At 37.5% G+C, this 27,545-nt stretch overlaps 1 protein-coding gene and 1 pseudogene across 1 annotated transcript in view; both read left to right on the top strand.

Moving 5' to 3' along the window:
• EP300 (EP300 lysine acetyltransferase) overlaps positions 1 to 27,545 on the top strand; it is a 92,123-nt gene that overhangs the window by 33,956 nt on the left and 30,622 nt on the right. The window contains exons 3-14 of the mRNA XM_026696867.2: positions 444 to 620; positions 11,599 to 11,854; positions 12,894 to 13,007; positions 14,815 to 15,051; positions 15,592 to 15,685; positions 18,110 to 18,247; positions 22,676 to 22,793; positions 23,569 to 23,740; positions 24,958 to 25,035; positions 25,901 to 26,010; positions 26,327 to 26,482; positions 26,914 to 27,399. Of these exons, the coding sequence (XP_026552652.1) occupies positions 444 to 620; positions 11,599 to 11,854; positions 12,894 to 13,007; positions 14,815 to 15,051; positions 15,592 to 15,685; positions 18,110 to 18,247; positions 22,676 to 22,793; positions 23,569 to 23,740; positions 24,958 to 25,035; positions 25,901 to 26,010; positions 26,327 to 26,482; positions 26,914 to 27,399 (2,136 nt within the window). The remainder of the gene's footprint in view (positions 1 to 443; positions 621 to 11,598; positions 11,855 to 12,893; positions 13,008 to 14,814; positions 15,052 to 15,591; positions 15,686 to 18,109; positions 18,248 to 22,675; positions 22,794 to 23,568; positions 23,741 to 24,957; positions 25,036 to 25,900; positions 26,011 to 26,326; positions 26,483 to 26,913; positions 27,400 to 27,545) is intronic.
• Positions 4,029 to 5,119, top strand: LOC148125632 (uncharacterized; annotated as a pseudogene).

The raw sequence follows: 27,545 nt of genomic DNA, 5'->3' as shown, positions 1-27,545 counted from the left end.
CAAACTGAAGCACATTCAAATACATGTTCAGTTATGAACTCTTTCAATGGGAATAGTACCAATTTAAATTATATTTAATAAGTTTAATTATCTAGGGAAAATTTGTAAGACTGAATTAGAAATGAACTATATTACCATTAATAATAATGAATCGTTTTGCTTTTTTTGTTTTTAAGAATTCCTTATTAGAATAGCATTCATGAAAGGTTGGAAAGGAGATAGGGCTATTCTAGGTAACAGATAACAGACAGTCAGAGTTGGAAGGGACCTTGTAGGTCATCTAATCCAATCCCCCGCCCAAGCGGGAGACCCTATACCATTTCTGACATATTCACTACATAAAGACAGTTTGTGACATTAAAATATTCATGCTTACTTTATATTCCATGAAAGTCAAAATTAAAAATCCTTAACTGATCTGTCACTTTTTACTTAATTTTTAGATGGGAATGATGAACAACCCCAGTCCTTATGTCCCGCCATATAGCCAAAACACTGGGCAGCCAATTGGAGCCAGTGGACTTGGTCCCCAGATGCAAAGTAAGCCGGTATTACCTAACAGTTTGCCACAATTTCCAATGGACAAGAAACCAGTGCCTGCTCCTGTTATGCCTAACATGGTAAGTAGTAATTTTAGTAGAAAATTCTTTTACAACTGATTTGGAATAATGCAGTATTTCTGTGCTAATGATTTACATACTGTTTCATTGCTTAGTTGTCTCTGAAACTACAGTGGGAAAGGATGTTTTGGAATGGGAGAGTAAATTATCATTGAAGTCTAACTATAAATAAGTTACTGGATCTAAAAGAAGAAATGTTTCAACTGAATTATCATATCTTCTGTAGAGTTTTCTCTGATCTTTATCTTTTGCCATATTTTTGTCATACACTTTTACTGCACCACTGAATCACAGGTGGGGCTGCTGGAATTTATCATTCAGCATCATTGGAAGTCACAAATATCGGTTCTGATTTAAAGCACAGATTTAGTTTTCTTTTTCTGGTTGACATTCTGGAAGCTCAGAGAAGAAAAACAATCTGTAATTGTTCTGAAGTAGCCATACAGTTAAAGTAGTAATGATGTAGGAATATATTAGGAAAAACTATATTACTAAAACTATGGTTATTATTACTCAGATTACTATGCTGAAAATTAGTTTAAAATGTATGCAATTGTTGCAGAACAAAATAACATTTTTCATCTCTTTATCTTCAAGTAGAAAAGATGCTGGATTAATGTGCATAGATACCACTTGCCATAAATTTCAGTGGTAACTGAATGGTGCTATACTCTGTGAGGGGATGTTTATAGAGTAGAGTGATGGTAATTCTTAAAATATAAGGAATAGAAACTTTTCCAGGATAGCAGAAATTGAAAGAACTGAGTGACCTTACTGGAGAAAATGAACAGTGGAAAGATTTATAGTTGGAGAAATGTAATATGTATGGTATTTTTAGAGTAAAATTGAGGCAGTAAATTATTGGGGAGTTTGAAGACTGTGATAGCAACAATAGAGTAGCCTGGGAGAAATGGGGGGAAATGATAGCAACCATAAGAACAATCAATGTGTTGAGTGAATATGAAAGGCCATTAATGGTGATAAAGTGAATATAAAAGACTAGTTGTAAAAAATTGCTATAGGGACCCTATAAGAAAAAGCCTAACTAATTTTTAATTTTAAAAAATCATGCTTCCCCACAAAATAAATTATTGCAGCTTTATGTAATTTGGGGTAGGAGGAAAAAGGCAATATTTCTTTGTGTATAGTTTGTAAATTTCAGTTAGTGTATATTTTAAAAGCTCTTACCCTAAGATCCCCCAAAACTATAATTTGAGAATGTGGATAATTGTGGCTTATACATTGATGAGCTTCACAAGTGTAAATGTCTGTATTATGTTATTCATAATTTCAGATTCTTTTGCAATCACATTCACATTTATTTGTTAATAAATTGTGACACAATCTGTTGTCATCAACCCTCCGTTTACCAGATCTATTTAACCAACTCTATTCTCTACTTAATGTTTTAGAATTGTTTTAAATTCCAATGCAACATCTACATCAGAATTGATATAAGGCTTTTAATATTATTTCAGACTATCAACCAGATTGGTTTTCTTTTTTTAAAAAAAAATTGTCTTCTATGTTTAGTGAACTAATTCAATTTTATTAGGAAATACATTTCATGGAACAGCACCTTTTACTTTAGTTTTAATTTCATAATATAGAGGAGGTCGTCCCTATTCTGAAAAGGACTGTTCGTACCACTCTATGAAAATTTCTACTGATCCAGGATGTACAGGTAGTCCTAAAAGTAACTATTTATTTGATGACCATTCAGAGTTACAATAGCACTGAAAAAGAATAACGTGATTATTTTTCATACTTATGATGGTTGCACCACCCCCATGGTCACTTTATCAAAACTTGGACACTTTGCAATGCCCTTGGGGTCATGGGATCACCTTTTGCAACTTTCTGATAAGCAAAATCAGTGGGGAAGCCAGATTCACCTAACTGCAGTGAGTTACTTAACTGTGGCAAGAAAGTCATAAAGTGGGGCAAAATTTACTTAACTGTCTCACCTAACAATTAAAATTTTGGGCTCAATTATAGTCATGAGTCAAGGACTGCCTATATCATTTTGATATTTATAGCTCCAAATAAAATCTAGTAGAAGTGCATAAAATCTCTCCCCAGAATAATAATCTGAAATCACCCACAGAAATATTTCAAATAGTTTTATCTTTTTATCTGCATCAAAGAAAGAAGTTGTATACTTTCTCTCCAGAATGTCCTTCACAGGGAGTCTCATTTGCCACCTTCTCTCTCAATATTTAAGGAGCTTGGGAGTTGAGTGACATATAGATTCAATAAATAAATATCTTATTTTAATTCTTTAATTTCTTTTGTCTTTGTTATTGTAATGTAATTGTGCTGGCTTGATAAATTTATTAAAGTCTCATCTCAGATTTGGTGTTGAGGCATCCTAGAATGCCCATGCAGGGATTTGGGGCTTCCATAATAACCATGGATCTGTCTCATTGTATTTCTGGTTAGCACTCATTGCGTATCATTTCATTCATTCACTCACTCATTCATTGTATTGGGCAAGTAGAAGGTGATCTGAAAGGAAGGGATTTTATAGCTGTTCCCTTCTTGTAATGAATCTACTTTCTGTTTAGATTAGGCTTGCAGCAGCTATTTATCTTTGCAAAAAAGGCACAGAGAGCATTCCCACCTTTTCTCCACTTCGGATCTGAACAGCTGAATTCTGTCCACAGATATTCCTGTTTCAGAATACTTGCAGTTATCTTTAGTAGGGATTTTTCCTTTCAAAAATTCTAACAGTTTCAGGCTACATTGATCCATTTAACACTTACATTTCATAAATATAAGTTACCTAAATTAATCACACATTGAACTGCGGAAATTGAAGACTACTGATACCACCTGTAGTAGTGCCTGCAGTCCAACTTCTTTATTTCAGATTCCATTATATTTTTGTCAAGTAATTATTTTTATTTTGAAAAGGATTTGGTGTAGCAGTTAAGCTGCCATGCTAGAAATCAGGAGATTGAATTCTATGCCTGTCTTAAGTACAAAGCCCACTTGGGTGACCTTGGGCCAGTCACCATCTCTTAGTCCTAGGAAGTAGTAATGGCAAACTACTTCCAAAAAACGTTGTTAAAAAAACTGCATGGAGTAGTCATCTCAGTGAAAAACTAACTCAGTGGCCAACACAGTTTAGTTGAACTGTGTAAACTTTTTGCTGTCTTACGTTACTCAAATATTCAATGCTATACACTTCTGAATGGATTGTTCTCCAGAATGGTGTTGATAGGATCCAGACAGTGTGGGATGACTCTGGTCTGCTTGCTCTTTGGATTGAATTGTTTACACTGAGAACACGCATCTTCCTCCCTAACGGTCCCCATTTTTTCAATTCAGTCTACTGTTCACTATGACCAACCCATGCCCCAAGAGGTGCAAAGATGGATTTTGGAGTCCGTCCAACGGGGTTACATGGCTGGCATTCAGCAAGGCCGCCATCAGGCTCCTATGTTATATGGACTTCCTAGGGCAGTTAGCCAAGGGATACTTTGTCAAATTCAAAGAGATCCATCGGAATTTGAAGTTCAGTATTCTCCAGTCTCTTCTGACCAGAGTCAATTTGAGAGCTCAATAGAGGAAGGTAAGATTGAATAGGATTTGTCAGAGGATGATAGGAGGGTCCCAGATAAGCCAGCTCTTAAAGGGCTTTTTAGGCCTCACTTGTTTAGGTCTTTACTTTTTAAGGCCAAAAACGTGACCAGATTGGATCTGGATACTGTTTTGCCAGACACTGCTCTGGGCATTACAGAACCCACTTGGATCTTATGTTTGCTGAACCAATGGAAGAGGAGGAGGTGATTCCTTCTCCAAAGCTTTTTTTGAATATGGTTCAGCGACAACTAGACTTGCCAGGGTCACTAGACCCAAGTGGCACTTATTTTGATAAAAAATATTATAATGTGGCCACGCCTCTGGCTGATACCTTACAACTTCCCGAAGTGGACGATTCAGTACTGGCATTGGCATTGTCTTCAAATATGCTGAATAATGCAGATGATGTCCTCAAGGCAGATGATAAAAAGTCCAAGCTGATGTTGCGTAAGACATACCAGGCTGCTGCATGGGCTGTGAAGACCACTATAACAGCATCCTACTTCACTACAGCCTCTTTGATTTGGCTTCGCCAAATGCAGGAGAGGGTACCCACCGGTGACATCAGGACCCACCAGGATTTTAACAAGGTGATCCCTCTGGCAGAGTACTCAGCTGATGCCATCCTGAATTTGGTGAAGTTTGCTTCCAGGGCCATTGCATTGGCAGTGACAACTCGACGCCTTCTGTGGCTCAAGTATTGGCAGGCCGACACCAAGCGATGATGGAAGCTGGCGTCAGCTCCATATAAAGGTGACAACCTGTTTGGAGACCCACTGGAACCAGTCCTGGTAGCAACCAGGGACAAAAGGAAGACCCTGCCTTCTCTTTTGCGCAGAGCAGATAACAGGTTTTCACCATCTTTTCAGTGGTCCTTTCGTTCCTCTTATCACAGACCAACCTTTCAATGAGCTCAAGAGTTGTTTGGTCAGAGGCAGGACTTTCAGTTGTCCCAGGGGTTTGGGGACAAGAACAAGCCCCAAACACAAAACGAGCGCTCCTTTCGAGGGACTGGAAACCATCCCTTCCATCGCCCCAAATGACTACCATACCGAGTCTCCCATTGGTGGCAGACTAAGCCTTTTCGTAGACCAATGGGAGCAAACAACAATGGATGCTTGGGTGCTAGACACGACAAGGTCCAGTTTATCCCTAGAATTTCAATCCAAACCCCCGAACTTCTTTATCCGTTGCCCAACCTCAAAAGATTCAACCAGGAGAAATCTTATGGATGCAGCTATTCAGCATTTACTGTTAATACAGGCGACAGCGACAGTTCCAGAAAATCAGCAGGGGCATGGATTTTATTCAGTACCATTTGTCATACCAAAGAGCTTGGGGGGATGGAGAGCAATTCTCAGTCTAAAAGGACTGAATCATTACCCAATATATAGAAAATTCAAAATGCACACTCCACAATCCATTCTGCAGAGTGTTAGGAAGGAAGATTATTTGACATCCATTGATCTCACGGAGACTTACCTCCTCATACCGATTCGGCCAGATCACTGTCAGTACCTGAGGTTTTGCTACAAGGGCAGACATCTACAATATAAAGCCCTCCCATTCGGCCTGGCATCAGCGCCCAGAACCTTCACAAAGATTCTGGCAACATTGACAGCCCATCTCAGAACCATCCCATCTATATACAATGCTACCTGTACGATATTCTAATTCAATCGTCATCACATAGGCAAGCAGAGGAGGACTTAACCTGCAGATGTTGCAGGCCCATGGGTTCTCAATCAACACCAGCAAGAGCCACTTTGCACCAAACACCCGTTTATTCCACCTGGGGGGGGGGCGATAATAGACATAGTAGCCGGGGTGGTCTCCCTCTCCCCAGAGTGAAGGTTAGACATCCAGGGTCTGGTGAGTCAAGTGAGGTCCCTCAGAGTAGCTTCGCTTGCTCAACTATCTCAGCTGTTGGGCAAGATGATCTCTTGCATTGCAGTCGTACCATGGGCTCGACTGCATGTAAGGGACCTGCAGTGGTTCCTACTCCCATTTCAGAAGTCAGGTCGGAGCAACTCACTGTCAAAGGTAAAAGTACCTACCAAAGATGTTAACATCATTACTTTGGTAGAGGTCCCAGGCAATGATCAAGGGGTGTTTGTTCAGAGAACAGGGCCATCTCACGATTACAACGGACGTCAGCCTCTCGGGCTAGGGGGCACATCTCCAAGACCTAGTGGCTCAGGGCAGGTGGTCAGACATAGATTTGAAGCACAACATCAATTGGCTAGAACTATGAGCAGCTCACCTTGCTCTTAGGGAATTCAAGGACAAGATTGTGGGACAGCATGTTCTCCTTCTTATAGACAATGTGGCCACCAAGGCACATATCAACAGGCGGCGGGGGGGGGTACTCATTCCAAGCCCCTCATAAAGGTACAAGATTCCCAGAACAGAGGGTGGAAGGTGTAGACGAGCTCAGGTGCTCATGGCTATGGGGTCTTCTTTATGCCTTTCCACCACTTCCATTCGTACCAGGGGTGATCAGGAAGGTCATCAAAGAGTAAGCGGAGGTTCTTCTTGTAGCCCCTCATTGGCCCAGGCGATCATGGGTCTCTCAATAGATCTGTCAGCCTACATTTTCTAATGTATAAGATGGTTTTCCCCATAGCCATAATGTCGGCTAGGAGGATATCAGACCTGGTGGCCCTATCAGTCAGGGAGGACCTCTGTATTTTCCACATCAATAGAGTTGTCCTATGGTTGGACCCGGCCTTCATACCTAAGATCAATTCCTATTTCCACTGTGCCCAGGAATTGATCTTGCTGGACTTTTGCCTGACACCATCTCATGTCCGGGAGAGAATCTGGCACATATTGGACATAAGGCAGGCCCCCCATATATGTATATCAAACTGACTGCAGCTTTTAGGAAGATGGAGGCCATGTTTGTGTCGTTTCTACTTCTTCTGGGACAGAAGATTATACCATTGGCCATTGGCAGATGGATTAGGGGCTGCATTGCTGAGGCTTATGAAGTACTAGGACTTGCCAAGCCATGACAAATTATGGCTCACTCCACATGAAGCACAGTCACGACGGCTGCGTGGGCTACCCAGGTGGAAGAAATTTGCAGAGCGGCAACCTGGTCGTCACCTTCATCTATTATTAGGCATTACAGACTCAACACATTTGCCTTGGCGGAAGCTGCCTTCCGAAGACAAGTCCTGCAACAAGTACTTTCAGCATCACAGGCTCAGGACCAGCCAGTGACCCACCCTTAGGACATCAGCTTTGATATGTCCCATGCTGTCTGGATCCTATCAACACCACTCTGGAGAAGGGGTGTTGGTCTTACCTGAGACACTCCTTCTCAGAGGGTGGAGATAGGATGCAGCCCCATCCTGGAGACCGTCTGGTCCAGGGTGCAGGTATGTGAGTGGACATTTGCCATTATCAACCATGTGCATCGCTTCAACCTCATCGAAAACTGGGGACCGTTAGGGAGGAAGAGGCATGTCCTCAGTTTAAACAATTCAGTCTAAAGAGCAAGCAGATCAGAGTCATCCCACACTGTCTGGATCCTATCTCTACCCTCTGAGAATAAACGTCTCTGGTAAGACCAACACCCCTTCTATGAACTTGAATCTTTCTTGGTGTTCATCTTGTCAAAAAAAAAATACATTTAGGTTGTGTACTACCTCACATCATGCTGATTGAGAAAATGGCCTACACTTGTATAAAATTTTGTTTTGTTTTTTATTTTTTTTATTGTTTTATCATAGAAAATAAAATACAAAACAGTAAAACAAACAAAATAAAAGCATCTATTCAACCCTAATAACAAAAAAAAAAATAGTGTACAAAAACCAAGAAAAATTGATCAATTAAATTTAACATGTAGGATCTTCGTTGGCTGGGTGCTAAAAGAAAAAGCAGTACATTGTATAAAAATTGTTAACGATATTAAGCACACTGTATTCAATCTTCAGATTTGATAGATAGTAATTTGGAGGATCCAGAAGATTTTATGCTGTTCCCTTTGATAATCTTTAATTTAAAAAATTAGACCATCAAGTTAAATCCCACTCAGTGCACGATTCAAACTAAAACATCAACTGATGCCTGACTTTTTAAAATTATCTTAACTGTTCTAAAAGGTTATTAAAAATTCGTTTATCTCATCTAGTGAACTTGCTCTTATGGAAATTTACCTCTTCTGTCAATTTTTCTGACAACATCTCATTTCTGTATAATCTGATAAATCTTCATCCTTTCTTATCTCAAGTGTGGCCACTTGCGTTGCCAATCCTCTTTTTTTTCTTCAGGATGTGATACATGGTTCTGCTTGCTGCACAATAACCAGGTTGTTTTACAAGTCACAACCATACATTTCTCTCTGTGTATTTTTGTGTTTTAATATCCTACCAGTTGAGGATTATTTCTTCTTCCCATTTCAGGCCAGCCAAAAACACATTGTTAAGTTAGAGGGAAAATGTTAATTGAATTCAGCTTATAAAACACTTGTTTGCTCTCTCAGTAACTTTACTTATTGGAAATACTTTGCTTTTAATTCTTTCTATAATCTCCATTTATGTGACAGGCAGTAGTTATTTCACCACCCAATTTAGGCAAATCAGCACCTTCATAACCTTTGGAATTGGGAATTAGGTCATTACTTTTTTATCTATATATGTAAAAGCCAAGTACCACTCACTCATCATGAAATCTCCAGAACCATAAAGCCTACAAACTTGAAATTTGGCATGTATGTTCCTCTTGGCTTCTAGGTGCTCGCTAAGAAAGGATTTTTCGAAATGACCATTGGATCATTAGTATTTCAGTAGCATTTCTTATACAGTAATTAACATGCTCTGGTGCTAAGGAGTTCTTCTCCCCCTCTCCACCTGAAAAGAACTCTGTTCCAACTGCCAGTTGCCTTATATTAACACGCTATGATGCAAAGGAGTTAGACATTCTACTCCCCCTCCCCACCTGAAAAGAATTATGTTCCATGTATCAGTTGCCTCACATTCCGTTACCTCAGTTCAAACCAGCAGAGGTTCCACTCCCTCCCTCAGGAGTGGTCTGAGGCTCTTTACAGTACTAAACGTCAGTGCCTCACCAAAATGTCTATGCCTTCCACCTATGCAACAGCTTCTGGACTCAAGGTGGCGGGAGCGATATTCCCTTATGTGTTTCAGTCACCGACCCCCACTGAGCCAACAATTTCTCCTGCATAGCCCAATCACGTAGTTTCATCGTGAAGCACAGATATCCAGCTAGTATTTCATAATTGGGTACACAATCACCCAGAACACAGAACTACTCTAGTTGCTTGTCTAGTTGTCTGTTCCTGCTGTACTCTATCTGGAAACTGGGTTTTTTTTCTTAAATGTTGTATTTTCCTTTTACTGTTTATATTCATTTAATTTGTATGCTATCCAATCCTGAAGGCTCTAGGTGATTTACAAGTTTACCTGAAAATCTTCTGTTTAATCAAAAGGCATCATGAACACAAAATGAATAGTCAATAGATCTTAAGGTGTATAGGTAGTTCTCAACTTATAACTATTCATTTAGCAGCCATTAGTAATTACAACAGTGACTTATGACTGTTTTTCACATGACCGATGCAATACCCCTGTGGTCATGTGATCAAAATGTGGACACTTGGCAACTGGCATGTATTTATGAGAGTTGCAGTTTCCCAGGTTCATGTGATCCCCTTTTGTGACCCTCTGACAAGCAAAGTCAATGGGGAAGTCAGATACACTTAACAACTGAAATGATTCACTTAACTGTGGCAAAAAGTTCATAAAATGGGGCTAAACTCACTTAACAACTGTCTTAGCAATGGAAATTTTGGGCCCAGTTGTGATTGTATGCAGAGGACTTCCCGTATCTCTTCTTTGTACACTGGGATAATCCAAAATAATTGTAGATTATATGGTCAAAATTTGTCATATTGATTTATCTTTATGGTCAGAAATCAAATGAGGGCAGAAATAGTATGTTCTTTATCAATATTTCTATAAAGCACGTATCAGATTGTCACATACATTGTTCTCCTTTGGAACATTCAGGAGCTAAAATATGTTTAGTTACTGATCAACTCCCTATACATTGTGTAGTTAGGCATGGATTGAACCTTTTTTCTTCAGATTTTTGTTTGTAGTAGCTATTGGCATGGTAAATTGTGTTGCAAGAATGTGTTCATTCATTAAATAAGTCTTTAGCATTTCAGCTCAGAGTTGTGGAAATGCTGTTGCTCTCTCCAGAAAGGGCAGAATTTTTTCTCCATTGCTTTTGCAAATTAGTTTTCTTGCTGTAGAAGGGGTGTCAAATGGAAGGACCACAGGCCAGGTCTGCCCATGGGGTGCTTAAATCAGGCCCACAGCGCTGGCCTGGGAATAGCAAAGGATGGGCCCACGTGCCTCTGAAATCCAGTTTGACGCTTCTGTGCTAGAGGAAGAGTAAGTTTAGTACCCCAAATATTTATTTCAACTTACATTAAGTAATTTGAAATAAATAGATTCATCCCCTTTAGAGAAGCAGGTATTATACTTATCTGGGAGTAAGAGCCATTGTACTAATTAATTTTATTTATAGAGTCAATAGACATGGTTTATATACAGAGTCCTTATGCCTTTTGTTTAGAGCAATGTTTCTTAGCCTTGGCAGCTTTCGAATGTGGCCTCCAACTCCCAGAATTCCTTAGCCAGCCTCAATACTGGCTATAAATATATTCAAAGCCAAGGTAATCCACTATTGATTTTGATGGAAGGTGAGCAAGCTTGATTGTCAGGGTCAGGGAAGGAAGCAAAGCAGGGTACTGTAGAGTACATGTCTATATTTTTTTTTCTTTTGTCTTTTGGAGAGATCATTTCAGGTACTTTTCTTTTCAGTTAACTCTGAACAGGCATTAATATCTTGGGGAAGTGGGGGGGTGTCGGGATGGTAAATAGGTTGCTTTGACTTCATTAAGTTACCAATTTAGCTTAAAAGGAAAGACTACTTGACTTCATTTCCTAAAGTGCAGTCGACATTTATTATTTGACTAACCAAATTGATTTCAACTAATTTTTTTAAAAAATAACTCACAAGAGTAGAGATGAAGGCAAAAGCAATAGAATCACATTACATTAAATCATGTAAATACAGTTTATAGAATTGTTCCATTTATTGATGTCAACTCTTTGAGATGTGCTGGTCAGAAACACAGTCCATAATAACTACTGGAACTGGGGAATTCAAAACAAAATAGCAGTTTCCATCTTGTAGAACCAACTTCTTGGGAAACTTAACTTCTTTCTGGTTTGCATTCAAAATATTAGTTATGGTTCCTTCAAGCTAAGCTCCAGGAAGAGGCTTTAAAAAAAACCACTTTTCTAATTTTTGCTGAACTCAAAAATGCTTTGTCTCCTTTTGATAGTGTCAGCAGCAGCAGACTCCTTCAGTTCAGCAGGCTAGTATGGTATCAACTGCTATGGGATCAGGAGCACCTACAGCAGACCCAGAAAAACGCAAGCTTATACAGCAGCAACTTGTTCTCCTCTTGCATGCTCACAAATGTCAGCGGAGGGAGCAAGCAAATGGAGAGGTACGACAGTGTAACCTTCCACACTGTCGAACAATGAAGAATGTCCTCAACCACATGACACATTGCCAGGCTGGAAAATCCTGTCAGGGTAAGTGCAACATTTGATTTCCTATATACTTGTGATCATGTTCTTTGCAGCAGGGATTGGCAGAAATTTGATCTTAATCTAATGTTAGTACTTTGGATGATTTTTTTGGAAGTCAGCAAGGGTTTATATTAAACTTACAGTTATTTAACATGAGCAACAATAAAACTACTTGCCTTTACTCAGACTATTATATTGCTGAAATGAAAACTGGTTTGTAGTTCTAGTATTTAATAGAATGATGAATTTGAAATCTGATTTATTTCGCATAGTGTTTGTACATTGAGAACTAGGGAGTCTACAATGTTGGTACAGAATAGTTTGGCTGCCTAAGATTGCTAGTTTGTTTAGTTCATTCAGGGTACACCGCAGGGGGTGAACTAGCTCCACCCACAGTGTCTAACAGTGTTCTGTGCATGCGTCATCCGGAGCTTTTCTCCACTGAATTTGTCTCACATTTGGGCAGGTCCAACGTTATTTGTTTTCTTGCTACTTCACAAAGCATTGTTAGCTTCCCATCAGAGTGGTACCTATTTATCTACTTGTATTTTGCATGGTTTGAACTGCTACCGGTAGGTTGATAGAAGCTGAGGCAAATGACAAGAGCTCACTCCATCACACAGTGCTAGGGCTCAAACTGCTAGAGTATAGAGAGAGAGACAACCTTTTCCACCTGGCAAATACAGCATCTTTAAGCCGCTGAGCCACAACGCGTCTTAAGATCAGAGTTATAAATGCATTGAAAATTTAGTAAGCATCATGGTTTCTACTATGCAAGAAAAAAGAATTGTCTAAATGATTTATTGCAATATGTCCAGAAACTATAACCTACCTGTACTTGGCTGGAATGAATCCACAAGTTATTTAATGATCACAACTGGGGTAGGCTTTCTAATTCTAGGAACCTGCGTGTTTTAAAAGTTGAAATTATATTGTACCGACTGTTTTATTTCTAGGAATCAACAGCAGATTTCAATTTGTATAGATAGTTTAAGAAATGTTCAGGTTTGTGCGAGTCACACATCTTTTTACTTTCTTTTAGTGGCTCATTGTGCATCTTCACGACAAATCATATCTCACTGGAAGAATTGTACCCGGCATGATTGTCCTGTGTGTCTTCCTCTTAAAAATGCTGGGGATAAAAGAAATCAACAATGTAAGAAATCTGTTACATCCTTTATATTTATTGTTATAATATCATTGTTAGGCTATTAACAAAATCAGAATCTTATACTTATGTATACTGTAATTCCATAGGGTTTTTTTTTTTACAATGTTATGCAAAGTAAGAGGCTTGAAACTGACAATCCTTTATAGGACAAACAGTGTATCAAAAGATGTATTTCTTGTTTATTGCATTAATTTATGTGCTGCCTCCTAGGACACTAAGCACTTAGAATGTAATAAAGATGCCTGTTTATTTATTTTATTTATTTATTTTTGTCAATTGCTTACAAGATAATAGGTATAAGTAAAAACATAGTTATGAATACATGGATACATATAAGAAAAGTAAAAAAAATAAAAGAAACAATAGGACAGGGACGGTTAATGTTCACTTCTTAGTTTCTTCCTTTACTTTCATCCATGTATTGCAGCCTTTGCTATCCTGCATTGCAGAAGTTATAAGACAAGTCCACAAAAGCTTTCAGAACAAAAATCCCTTAAAATGAGTTCCTCAGTTACAATTGCGGTAGTTTAATTAATAAGATTTTATTTGGATGAGAATAATCAGTATGCCAGTTTATGTTAGGCCATGTTAAGCTTTTTCAGTGCCTGCAGGAGTGACTTTTTAGTAAATCAATATTTCTTCATTGATGAAAGGTACATGCCATGCTTTCCCCATAGTCATGCTTCTATTTTTCTATTTTTCCTTGCCTCTCCTCTACATAACTCTTGATCAAGCTGAATAATTGGCAAAAATGACCAAGATATATTGAGTATGTAATAATAATTTTAAAATAGTAAGAATGCAAGATGTTTATAACATGAGCACAGAATTACTTTATGAAGACTTAATTCTGATTTAACACTTAGACATTAATGTTGTTGAATGGGCTCCATTTTTGCTTCAAAAATGACATTCCTTGAGGGGAATAAAGCCTTTAACAGCTTACAGTGATTCGTGTTTTCAGATTTCATGGCTATATGGGGGCACTGCTGTTCCATCATTTCACTTACATGTCAGCAGGTCTAATGAATCCTATTACAGAGACCAACATTTCTGTCATATCAGTGGGCTTTTTAGAGAGCTCTTTTGACTAGGCTTATCTCTAATTCTGAAATTTGATCAATATAATAAAAGCAGGGAAAAATTCTCACTTGAGCATGAAACCCTGATTAGTGACAGGTTTAATTTTTAAAAAGTATGTTTCTCATCAACAACTTTAAGAATATTTATCTCATCCATTTGTTGATATCCTGATTCTGCCCAAAATACAGGTAGTCCTTGACTTACAACAGTTCATTTGGTGACCGTTCAAAATTACAACATCACTGAAAAAGTGACTTATGACCATTTTTCACACTTATGACCTTTGTAGCATCCCCATGGTCATGTGATTTACATTCAGATGCTTGATAACTGACTCACACTTATGACAAGTAGCAGTGTCTTGGAATTGTGTGATCCCCTTTTGCGACCTTCTGACAAGCAAGGTTAATGTGGAAATCAGATTTCACTTAACAATCATGTTACTAATTTAAGAACTGCAATGATTCACTGTGGTGAGAAAAGTCATAAAATGGACCAAACGCACTTAAACAATTTTCTCACAACATAAATTTTGGGCTGAATTGTGGTCGTGAGTTGACTACCTGTATAATGTGGCTTATTTGATTTTGATATAGTATGCTATATGGTTCCACGTTTTTGATGTTTATTTAAAAATCTGGATTAATCTCAATCCAGCTAGGTTTTTTTTGTAATCATCTCTCTATCTTTGTGTTTTTATTGCTTCTAGCATTATTAGGTGGTGCTGCAGTAGGAATTGGAAATTCTGGTTCTGTGGGAGTTGGGCAGCAGACAACACCCAACATAAATGCTACTAACCAGATTGACCCCAGCTCTATTGAGAGGGCTTATGCAGCTCTGGGGCTGACATATCAAGGGAATCAGATGCCAACGCAGACACAAGCTCAAGTGAAAAGTCAGCAGCAAGGACAGTCACCACAGGGGCTTCGCCCCATGAATCCCACAAGTGAGTTCATAGAAGACAAAATATGTCTCATAACCAATAAATAATTTTACATTTGTATATAACTTAGCACTATCTTTATCTTATTGATGAGCATTTCTCTCTGAAGTGCCAAAAGAAATTTAAATTATTAGAAAATTATTACAAAAATTGAAAAAAAATCTTAAAATTTGATACCTTTTCTTTTTAACTTAATTATTGGTACATATTCCTACGGGAGGGAGGGGGGAACATCTTGGAAGTGTGGCCATGATTTTTTTTTAATGTCCTGAGGTCTCAGCAATTTACTAGATCTCCCTTAAGAATCCTACTGTATTTTCTCTTGAAGGAGATTTCTCTAATAATGATAATTATTTGATGCAAAAGTTACAAACTTTGTATATGTTTATATGTTTAAGCTATAAAAATCAGGAATGGAGTGGATTCTTACATGGTATAGGTATAATACAAGCTGTAAACAGTAAGGACTTGCTTTTTGTAAAACAACATAGAATCTAAGATTTAATGAGGAGGTTTGGGTTTTGTTTTGTTTTTCCTATATAGGTGCTAATCCTATGGGAGTGAATGGAGGAGTTGGAGTTCAAGCCCAGAATCTGCTACCAGATGCAATGTTGCATTCAGCTGTAAATTCTCAAAAGTAAGATTACTTTCATTTAACTTATAACCTGTAAAATTAGCATAGATGGGCAGTTGCTGTACTTGAAAGAAGGTTTTCTGGTAACTTAGCACCAATAAGAAACTTTACAGATATATTCTAGCATCCTAACCTGGGCCTGGAAATACATTGATTAGTGCTGCTCATCCACTACTTATTAAATTACCCTAACCCAGGAATGTCAAGCTCGCGATGACACATTGTCACATGATGTATACAACTTTTCCCCCTTCACTAAACCAGGGGTGGCCGTGACTAGCACATGACGCATCTGGCTGTGGGCTGCGACTTTGACACCCCTCCCCATACCATTTAAAAATCACTAAGACTGGAAACTGCATTTTGTACCAGCTGAATTTTCCATTACTACAATACATTATGAGTTAGTAATTCAGACTGAATATTACTATTACTGAGATTGGAGGCTCTTTTTCCCCCGGTACAGCTACAGCTGGTATACCTTCTAAATTGGTTAAAAATTCTCCTAAATATAGCATGATCTGTCTTGGATGATGCCAAGCAAAGGAAAACATCCAAATAGTGCAGGGGTATCAAATTCAATTTTATTGAGGGCAGCATCAGGGTTGAGTTTGACCTTGGGTGGGCCGGGGCATGGTGTGGCCAGAGTGGGCATGGTCATTCATGTCGGGGCGGTTGCCTGTGGAGGCCTGAGAGCTCTGCCAGCGAAAATGGGCTCCTGAGCTCCCCGGCTGGGCTGGCTTCCTGCAACCCTCTGGAGGTGAACATGGAGCTTGGAGAGGCATGCGTTGCCCTCCCGAGCTCTGTTTTGGGTTGGGCCATCCTCCTTCAACCCTCTGCCAGTGAAAACAGAGCTCGGGAGGGCCACACATGGCCCTCCGGAGCTCCATTTTTTCTGGCAAAGGCACCATTGACCAGTCCTTCGCTATTTTTAGGGCAGCCCGGTGGACCAGATCTAAGCACCCCATGGGCTGGATTTGGCTCCTGGGCCTTGAGTTTGACACCCCTGAACTAGTGCATTTGAAATGCAGTCCAATATAAGCCCAATTATAGTCCTCTTTCAAGGCAGTTCCTTACTGTTCGACAATAGCTCCATCTTGTCAGGTTAGATCTGCATGCTATCCTCAAGGAAAGGGGACATGAGTAAAATCTTAAAATCACACAAATATTGAAATTTACTTGGTTTTGAATTTTCTCGTATAAAGGTAGAATTTTCTCATAATGTAGAAATTCTAGAAAATTTTCTTTTTAAAAAGAACAGGATTCTACCTTTCCTTTCTCAATAAAAAACAATAATTGAATTGGGTATTGAAAAAAATTTCACTAGAAAGGTCAGAATATTGGATGTAAAAGTAGATATGATTGAACTGAATGAAGTAGATATATCGACTAGAAGTTAATATAAAATATGAATAAATGCTTATTTTTCCCAAATATACTTAGTAACTTTAGGACAGGTGAAAATTAAATGTATTTCATTTTACTCTTTATTGGGTAGTCCTCAATATACAACAACAGTTGAGCTCAAAATTTCCATTGCTAAGCAACTCAGTTGTTAAGTGAGTTTTCCCCACTTTATGACCTTTCTTGCCACAGTTGTTAAGTGAATACTGCAGTTAAGTCGGTGACGCAATTGTAAAGTGAATCTGGCTTTCTCATTGATTTTACTGTCAGAAGGTCACAAAAGATGATCATGTGATCCCAGGATACTGCAGTCATCATTAATATGAGTCAGTTGCCCAGAGGCCAAATTTTGTTCACGTGACCATGGGATGCTATAACAGTCATCAGTGTGAGAAATGATCATGTCATTTTTTTCAGTATCGTCGTAACTTCAAACAATTACTAAAGGTTATAAGTCGAGCACTGCCTGTATATTGAGATAACTGAATGAGTTTATAAATGAATTTATATTTCTTTATAATTGGTTAAATTAAGAGAATATAAATTACTAATAAAAAGACCATTTAAAAAACAACTCATCAAGTGTTCTATTTGGAAATACATGTTTTCTGAAGTATATATATTCTGAAGTACAGTTTTGAAAACCGAAGACTTAGTGACTGATGACCTGCTGGATTTTTATTCCCAATATCAAATCCATAATATAATTCTTAAATGCTCCCTTATTTCACCAAATAAAACTTTCAGAGGTATATAAGAGTATTATGAGTTCTTTTTCTAATTTTTGTTTTGATTTTAATCTTGAAAATTTTGACAAGATATTGAAGCTCACATTTAGGAAATAAAAATCATTTTGGAAGAAATACTTATCTCCCTAAGATAACATATAACACATCTGATCATGCCAGAGCAGGAAACTTCTTATAAATATAAGAGGGCTACTTCAATAGAATAAACTATCTTGTCTCTGTATAGACTAAACGTTGTTTTTTGGTGCCTCATAAGTTTCCACTTCGTTTTCAGTCCTATGTTGAATGAAAATGCAAATGTTGCTGGTCTGGGGACCATGCCAACCGCAACACATCCTTCTGGTATTGGAATTCGAAAACCATGGCATGAAGATATTACTCAGGATCTCAGAAACCACCTTGTTCATAAACTGTATGTACTGATAAAATGTTAAGACATAAACAAATCTTACAAATAAGACAATTGATATAATGAGAGTGGTAAACATAGTATAACAAAGTATAAATTTGTAATGCTTTCTTACAGTGATGGTAGTTATTGATTTCTTTTTTACTTATGTAACTCTTGAAACTGTCTTTATAGCCTGTGGAACTAGATATAGGGCAAGAATCTAAAGTTAAGGCCATACATTTCTAATGAAAAGAGAAATTGATAAATAGTGTAAAAATTACTCATAATTTGCTGCTTTGTTAAGTGGATCCTATCATGGGGTAATAAGTTCTTTGATAAGGAGGCAGTCAGTGTCAGAAAATGTGACTCATATCTGGAAATCCATTTCTTTTACATTGCCTTAAACTAATTTTATGTTGTGAGCATTAAAAATTGAATTTCATTTCATTGAATTGCCACACATAAATATGTAAATATTCAGTAAGATATTTATTATTTCCAGGGCTAAAACATTGGTGCACAGAAACATTGTATAGTTGAAAATTTGTATCATTTTATATGCATGCACACCCTTCATGCTGTTTTCTTTCAATATAAGCAGTATTGTGCAAAGCAAATAAAATAAAATAAATAAATTGCAGAACTTACAGGAGGAACTTCAAAACAATTTTTAAAATTCTTTATACCTCCTTTCTTTTCTTTCATGCCAGCCTTGTTTCCACCATAGCAATACACCATACATTGCCTTTTGTTCTTGAAAGTTTTACCTGACTCTTTTTGAGACCTTATCAGCTTCAACTAACTACAATTTTCTTGATTTTGTCTTCCTTTATGACCAATTCATTTCAGTATATTGTTTTTTTATAACTTCCTTTTGTATTCAGTCCATTTTATTTTCAAATGTATAGTGTTTTTTTCTCTCAGTACATTTGGACTGTATACAGTCTTACTTGGCATTAAACCCGGTCACACTTCCCAAATTTTGCTCATTTTCACTTCCCTCCAAATCATAATTTTACCCAACACAATCCCACACTTTATAATAAATCTCACTGTGGATTTTGCATTCATTGTTGTATCTTCCCTTTGTATAAAGGAAATATAATACCGTTATTCCAATTGCCATATATATAGTCCTTGCATACATACTAAACAGGTTACATAGCCAACCTATCACAACCCTATAAACTCCTACTTTCATATATACCAATAATAGAAGCAGATCATCATAAAGAAAATATACAGTATCTGGTTGTTAAGAGCTGACATGAACTACATGGCACCTGATCAATCAATCTAAATTAAACCAATTTCTACCCTCTTTATGTCATATTTTAACTTTTCCATTCATAATTTAAACCATTATTCTTCAAGGTCTTAGATAATTAACATACCAAGTTTGGAGTTGTAACTCTGGAAAAAGTGGACAGGATCCTCAGATCTGTTAACTTAGCTACCTGTCTATTAGATCCTTACTCCTTGTGGCTCATAAAGACTGTTTGGAGGGGATTTAAAATTGCACCCATGCAGTAGTATTTATTTTGTTGAAGGAATAGGTAATTTTGGACATTACTGGAGTCAGTGGTTCTACACGATTTTTGTCCAGGCTCCATGGTATCCCCCAATCCTGTTTTATGAGCTGCGTTGGTTAACAGCAGGAGTCCGGATGCAATTCAAAACATCTGTTATTACCTTTAAAGCCATTTATGGTATAGGTCCTGGTTATCTCAATTTCTGCTATCCTGTATGATCAGGCAGAGTCAGCATGCTTCAAGTGCCGTCTATTGTACAGTGTTACCTGATGGGACCTAGGAAGCATGCCTTTCTATAACCTATACCTGCCATTGGAACAGCCCCATACTGATGATTCAGAGGCACTCTTAAAACCTGACGCTCCCCTCCAGCCTTTTGGCTATTGCGGGTGCAGTATTGTTGTGTTATATGGTTCTTTTTTAAAGCTTGGGGCGGGGATTTGTTTTATGGATGTCTGATCTTTAGTTTGTATTTTCTGAATTATTTTAATATTATATGTAGCCCATAGTGGCAGTAGAATTGAATGGCCTTATAAATATAATTATAAAATTCCCTCTATTCTGTATAAGCCGACAATTTTAATTTCAATATAGTATATCCTTTTCTTTTCTCCTAGATTATCATACACCATGGTTGTCAACTTTTGGGGTCATGGATACATGGCCCCAGATACTCCAATTGTGTTTTAAGTGTCTGTTGACTAAAATAAAATACATTGATAAAAAGCTATTATAACTTCAGTAATAATTAGAAATGTTTTGTTATTTTATTTATTATTCAGAATGTCTACAAATAAAATATATTGCAATATTTGCAAATGTTTATTCTGTCTGTAGAAAGTTATCTTAATTTTCCTTTGCTGAAAAATATAGCATCTCCTTTTTATAAGGAAGCTAAAAATAAACCAAGTAGATTTTTTTTAATGGGACACCCATTGGTCCCCAGGATTTAGGATTCTGTAGGGCCTATTTGATCTACATGGATGTGTGTAAAATAGCAGCTACTTGCAAGGCATGAGTATATCAGTGGCAAGAAAAAAGTGCCTCATCACTAGAGAAAATGGCAAGAAAGAAAAGTTTAGTATAGTTCCATTGGATTGGAGTTAATTCTTCCTTCCTATATTAGTTGGGAAATAAAGTTACTAGTTGCATGTCTAAGTTTGAAAATCAAATAATGATCTTAAGTTACAGGAATACACATTTCATAATTTCATTTCACATTTCATAAATAGGATATTTAAAACAGTTAAGTGAAGTAGAGAGTTTACTTTCACTATATGTTTGTGAGGAGAGGCTGGAAAGCCCTTTGTTGATAGTGCTTTAATTTGGATCCCTACATTAACCACAGATAATAGACTTGATGGTGGAAAACCAACAAGCAAAAAAAGCATACACAGAGATAGCTAGGAACAGCTTACAAAGTAACAAAGAAAGCTGGTTAAAGACATGGTTGCTGTAATGATTAAAAGAAAGGTACTTTGTCCATACTTCATTGTCAGTCATCTTTTTCAAACAAGTTTCCATAGCTCTAATTGCTAAAAATCTTTTGGGCCTAGACTTCAGCCGCTATGATCTACTGGCTCTTGTGGTAAACCGCTGAAAGAGTCAGCTATAATTTTCTATATAGCTACAGCATGAAAGCGACAAAGTAATTCCAGAAAACCAAGTCATCCAGTGCTGTTGATCTGGTAGGGCTGAAAAAGGTTGCATTGACTGTGCAGCAGTCAACACGATCTTTTGTGCCTGGCTGTATTCTGTGTTATATTGAATTATAGTTCCTGTTACTTCCAGGTAGCATGGGCAATGAAAGCTTTGATCAGGCACATTTTGGAGGGGTCCTGAGTCAAGGAAGGCTGTTCTGTTAGATATCCTTTATTTCCATATTACAAGAAGTTGTGCTGCTGTAATTTGGCAAGACTATTTTGTATTAAACTTAAATAAGGCTGGGTGTACAATCTTTCAGTAAGTTTTTTGTTGTTTGGAGGCCAACATAGCTGCAGAGTTCCTATATGCTTCTCCTTATTGCAGCATTGATAAGAATATAATAAGAACGATAAAATACTTGTTGGCTAAATAAATCCCTGCTCGCTCAGAGGTGGTATTCAGCAGATTCTGACCATTTCTGGAGAACCGGTAACGGAAATTTTGAGGAGTTTGGAGAACCGGCAAATACCATGCCTGACTGGAGATTTTACAATATTCTTCCCCTGCCCACTCACCAAGCCACGCCCACAGAACTGGTAGTAAAAAATGTGAATCCCACCACTGTGCTCGCTCCTATTTTAATATGGCTAAATTAAAATTACTTGAATTGCTTCTCTCCCTTCTTGGCGCTGATATTTTAGTTCATAATGGTATCATTTTCTGGATTTCTAAATATACTGGGAAACGCGAGATTGAATTTGGGTCAGTCACCTGGACCAAGTAATTTGTCTTCCGAATTTTTGGACTCATGCTGGAACCCATCTTCAGGGAACTCCTCTCTACTGGAATACGTGCTTTGGGCTGTTCTGTGTTTATGTGGTGCCTTCCTATTGGTGGCTGTTGTTTTCTTGTGCTTCCAAGCCCTCAGCTCTTAAGCCAATAGAGAGAAGCTCCCTGAAGATGGCTCCAGCATGAGTCAAAAAACTTGGAAAAGTAAATCTCTGGTTCTGGTGACCGCAAATTCTATCTCGCATCATTATCCTGGGACACTTATATTTGTCTTCATACTGGGAAGTGTTAAGGATTGTTTTGATTTATCAGCCAGCCAACTACTTTTTATTCCTAAAGGAAATATGACTGCCATTTTGAAGTGGAACATGATGGTATTATGTAATACAAAGTTTCAAAAATTTTGGTTTACTTGCTTATGAAACAGTAGGTAGTTATTTGATTTGAGGATCCAGGTTTATTTTTCCCCCTTATATTCCTCTAGAGTACAAGCCATATTTCCAACTCCTGACCCTGCAGCACTGAAAGATAGGCGTATGGCAAATCTTGTCTCCTATGCTCGGAAAGTTGAAGGGGACATGTATGAATCTGCAAATAGCAGGGTATGTTATTTTCTGGAGTCCTATTTCTGTCACATTTCTAAACAGCTCATCCTTATATTTTTCTATGTATATACTGCTAATTTTGTGAGATGTGTATAGAACAAAGAATATAGACTACTTCAGTGATACCAGTGAATCATTATGTGTATATAGTTGGATTGCAAAGTCAATTACAGTCATTTAAACTCATTTTTTTGTGTGTTCAAGAAACTAAATTTGAGACCAAACTAGTATAGGTGAATGTAATTTTCATGGTTCTTTAACATAATTGGATAGATCCTAACAGTGAGGATCAAACTGCTACTCATTCCTGTTGTATGATATTGCATTAGACACAGTGTTGCAGATTTGCCTTCAAATGAAGATTAAAATCAAATGAATTTTGTGTATGATGTTTTATATGGCCTTGAGGATACATATAATATCAAACCTCATATTACACTCCTGACAGGACTACAGTCTAATGTCTCGGTTTGTAATGCAGACTTCTGATGGCAATAGAGGGAAACCTGATTATCTTGGAGCCTTGGCACTTACTATAGTCTAACTTGGTATTCTTAGCTCCACCTACCTACCCAAACAATCCACATCACTACATTGTTTAGCTTTCTATATGCAGAACATGAATTACAGTGATAGCTCTTTTACTAGAGTTGAATAAACATCAAATTCTAAAAGAGTAAAATCCATATTGCATAACTGGAAATTTAAAATTAGCAAATATGCGTCATGTATCATTAATCTTTATTTAATATACATATCTTTCCCATTACAGGCAGAGTACTATCACTTATTAGCTGAGAAAATTTATAAAATCCAGAAGGAATTGGAGGAAAAGAGAAGGACCAGATTGCAGAGGCAAAATATGATACCAAATGCCCCAGTCATGCCACCAGCTCCTATGAGTCAAGGGCCCATGGGGCAGCCACAGCCTGGAATGACAGCAAGTAAGTATTTACATTAACCTGTGTAATTAATATTTGGGAAATCTGATACTTAGCCAGCAAATGATATCTTAGAAGTGGGCTCATCAGCTTATTTAGAATTTATAAATGTCATACCGGTAGTTATTCTAATAAAAATGGATACAGTGGTGCCATGATAGGAGAGGCAAATAAGAAAAATATCTTAATGGTAAATGTCTGAAGAAATTCCTTCTTAAGCGTAGATTTTTTTTTTTTTTAGGAGATGGGCATACTTTCTGCTTGAGTATCATGCTGCAGTATCCAAAAGCATTTTTGTAAATGAAAATAAAGCTTGAGGCTGGTAGTTTTAATTTATAGCATGCCATCATGTATATTATTAGGAGGAAACTGACAGTAGATAAGGCCCCACTTAAAACAGAGCACATACAGATAGTTTAATATAAATTTTTCCAATCTGCAAAATTCACTAAATATGCTGACATAATTAATTTTTCCCCATCAGCCAATTTCATTTGCTTTGTTACCAAGGCTAGAAAGTAATGCTCTCTTGACAATTTCCATGTGGAACAAGTTAACAAAAATGATTGGTGGATTTCCTACAGTAGGAAAAAATTCACTAATTGCTCTCTATAACATGGGCTGGCACTGAGGGGAAAGAGTCAGATTTTGAAGATGTTTAGGTTTAGTAAGCTATCAGAATTTGATCTGTAGGACAGATGGGGATTTTCTATCTTTCCTGCTTTACATTCCTATTGTTTCCTTTCTATTGCTCACACCAGCACTTTCTTACTTACAAGGCTTGCTTGTTTTTCTCATCTGGTAAACACTGAGCAAAAATTACACACTGGTACCTGGTTTCTCCTTTCTAAGCCAAGATGGCCATACAGAAAAATCACCAGTATCAGAAGGGAGGTGGCTTAAAACAATAAAATGAAAAATAAAAAAGTAAACATAACAATAGCAAAGGAATAAAACAATAATGTACAATAATATGGTATTTTTAAAAATGGGCTGAGGGGGACCATGAAGTGGAGGGGGGCGGCGGTGTCAGCTAATTAATCCAATAGCTACCTCCAGTGATGTTCTCCCCAGTAGGACCCCAAACATGAGATCATGTATATAAAGAATCATTTACCAAGTATCCCTAATTGGAGGGACATGTGAATGAGCCCTTATAAAGTACCTAGGATTTGTGAAAAAATATTAATATAATTTTTGGGATTTTATCTGCATTACAGATGGTCCTCTTCCTGACCCAAACATGATTCGTTCCAATGTGCCAAATCAAATGGTAAATCGCATGCAAACACCACCAGGTGAGACTTTAGGGACATTTATCATTAGATTCAGGAAATTTTGTATTTAGGTTGTGTAGTTGTTCTGTTCTAATAATTTCTTATTACCCTGATTGGATTTCCACATTCAGTATTTTAGTTCTGGAATATATTTACTCTTGTTTTATCACTTTATACTTTTTCTCAATAAATAGATCATGTATCTCTGTCCTATTATTGCTTTTCCTTAGTGACACAATCCACTGGCATTACACTTTCAGTATAACCAAGTAGAGCAAGTTTTCCTTGTCCTTCGATGAATGTTCTAGGCAAAGTAGTTTCCTTTATCCCAAAGGGGCATATACCATACATCTTTGTCCTTTTTATCAAGCAATTGTCAACATTTTTGCAAATTTTAATTTTTAACCCATCTTTTTCTGTTTTGGGGGGATTTTGAGGTCTTCCTAATGGAAACAATATATGGCTTTATTTAAGCCACCATTAGTAATTACACATAGGCTCTTGCTTTGTTCTTTTTATCTTTGTATTTTTATATTAGCCTCTAGCTGTATTACAAAATACCTATACTAAAGGGCTTCTCACTCAAATAGCACAATAAAGCCTTTGCTTCAGTTTAGGTTAAAGCTTCATACATGCAGCTTTTTAAAAATCATTCCTTTCCATTGTTTTCTTCAAATTTATCAAGTCAAAGCCTTTTCTAAATGATTATTTATTGATTGCTGATATTTAATTATTTATTTTATTCATCCATCCATTGTTTTCTCCTTATTTTCTCACTAGTATTGAGTTGTTCCAACAGCTCTTTCTTTTTTATACCTTTTTAAAAAAATGTATAGCACATCAATGTACTAATGAACACTGTAAATTTTTATTTAAACATAAACAGGAATGAATCAGTTTGGCCCAATAACCATGTCAATGCCATCAGTTGGACCCCGACAAACCCCTCCCCTTCCACACCCTGGACAGCTAAACCAGCCTGGGAATATAAATCAGGTTGGTTGATTCTTCTATCTGTTACTAGTTTTGATTTCTATGTTTTCGGATGAATTAGCTGGTAAAGTTAAGTCTTCTGTCTAAATGTGGTGTTTTGTCCATATTTTAATTAGTTCTGTTTTGAATTTGTTTAAGTCATACATGCATTCTTTGGAGAATTGATTTATTGAGTGGTGGAAAATCTATAGATAGTCACATAAATATTTATTACAATCTAGAAGGGGATATTTTAAAACATCAGTTTTATTAGAATGTTAGGTAATATGAAAATTAATGGCATTATATAGTATTTCTATTAATTGATGTTTTCTTATAGATTGGATTTTCCCCACGTATGCAACCGCAAGGGGTTGGTCAGTCTTCTGGTCAAAGTCAATTTGTACCACAGAATCAATTTCCTGCATTGTCCCCTGGAATGAATCCGGCTAGCACACCTATGACTCAACCTGCCAATCAGACTCCAGTTTCTCAAGTATGTATTGAGAAGATATTTTAATAACCTCTTTGATTACAGACATATTGATAGCTAATGTAGATAAATGAAATGTACAAAATGGAAACAAGATTCTTCAGATAAGCTTGGCAGTGGCATTGTCAGTTTTCTTTTTATTTGTAATTTTTTTTATTTGTCTTTGCTGAATTCTTTCTATCTTTTCCCCCCCTTTTCATCTTAATTAATTGACTATAGCTTGTTTTTCTATGAGTGTGGGGAGCAATAGGCCAGGGTTATGCTCATTTCCCAGAAGGGATTACCTGAAAGTCCAATTGCTGTTGCTTTCTCAAAGTCTGGTTTTTGTGATAATAGCTGAAGGAGGGATGACAAGCTTTTAGTCCTTATGAGTGAATTTGGACTCCAAACCTCCAAATACAGTATATTCAGAACCTTTTTTTTTAAATTTGCAGGCACAAATGACCAATTCTTCCTGTCCTGTAACATCTCCAGCAGTGGCTCCTGGCTCTCAGGGGGGTCATATTCATTGTCCCCCCATTCCACAGTCTGCATTGCATCGTAACTCCCCTTCTCCAGTACCAAGTCGTACTCCTACACCTCATCATACACCCCCAGGATTGGTTTCCCAACAGCAGCAGCAGCAGCAACAACAGCAACAGCAACAGCCACCTGCACCACAACAGGCAACTATTGCCTCTGCCCCTGCTGCTGTTTCTCAAATACCACCTTCTGGGCCCCAGTCACAAACTATGCACCCCTCTCAGAGGCAGACTCCAACACCCCCACAGGCTCAGTTGACTCCTCAGCTGCAACCTCCAGTTTCTGTTACCTCTTCTGCAGAGCAGCAGTTGCCACAGCAACCTCTTTCACAACAGAGCACAACTGCATCTGTACCCACCCCAACAGCGACACTGCAAACTCAACACCCTACAACACCTGTAAGAAAACTTTTACTCTTCTAATGCTATTATTTTTCAAAACTGCAAATCCAAACAAAAAACCTTTGGAGTGTACATGTCATGAGGGAATAATACTTGAACTGTAGTAAATGTTGAAACTTGCCCTTTTTTCTCGTCAATGGTGT

This window comes from Pseudonaja textilis, chromosome 5, assembly GCF_049901715.1.
Source record: "Pseudonaja textilis isolate UNSWEBS1 chromosome 5, rPseTex1.2, whole genome shotgun sequence".
NCBI classification, from domain to species: domain Eukaryota; kingdom Metazoa; phylum Chordata; class Lepidosauria; order Squamata; family Elapidae; genus Pseudonaja; species Pseudonaja textilis.
Note: the sequence above shows the minus strand (reverse complement) of the source record. Positions and strands in the feature narration are given on the sequence as shown.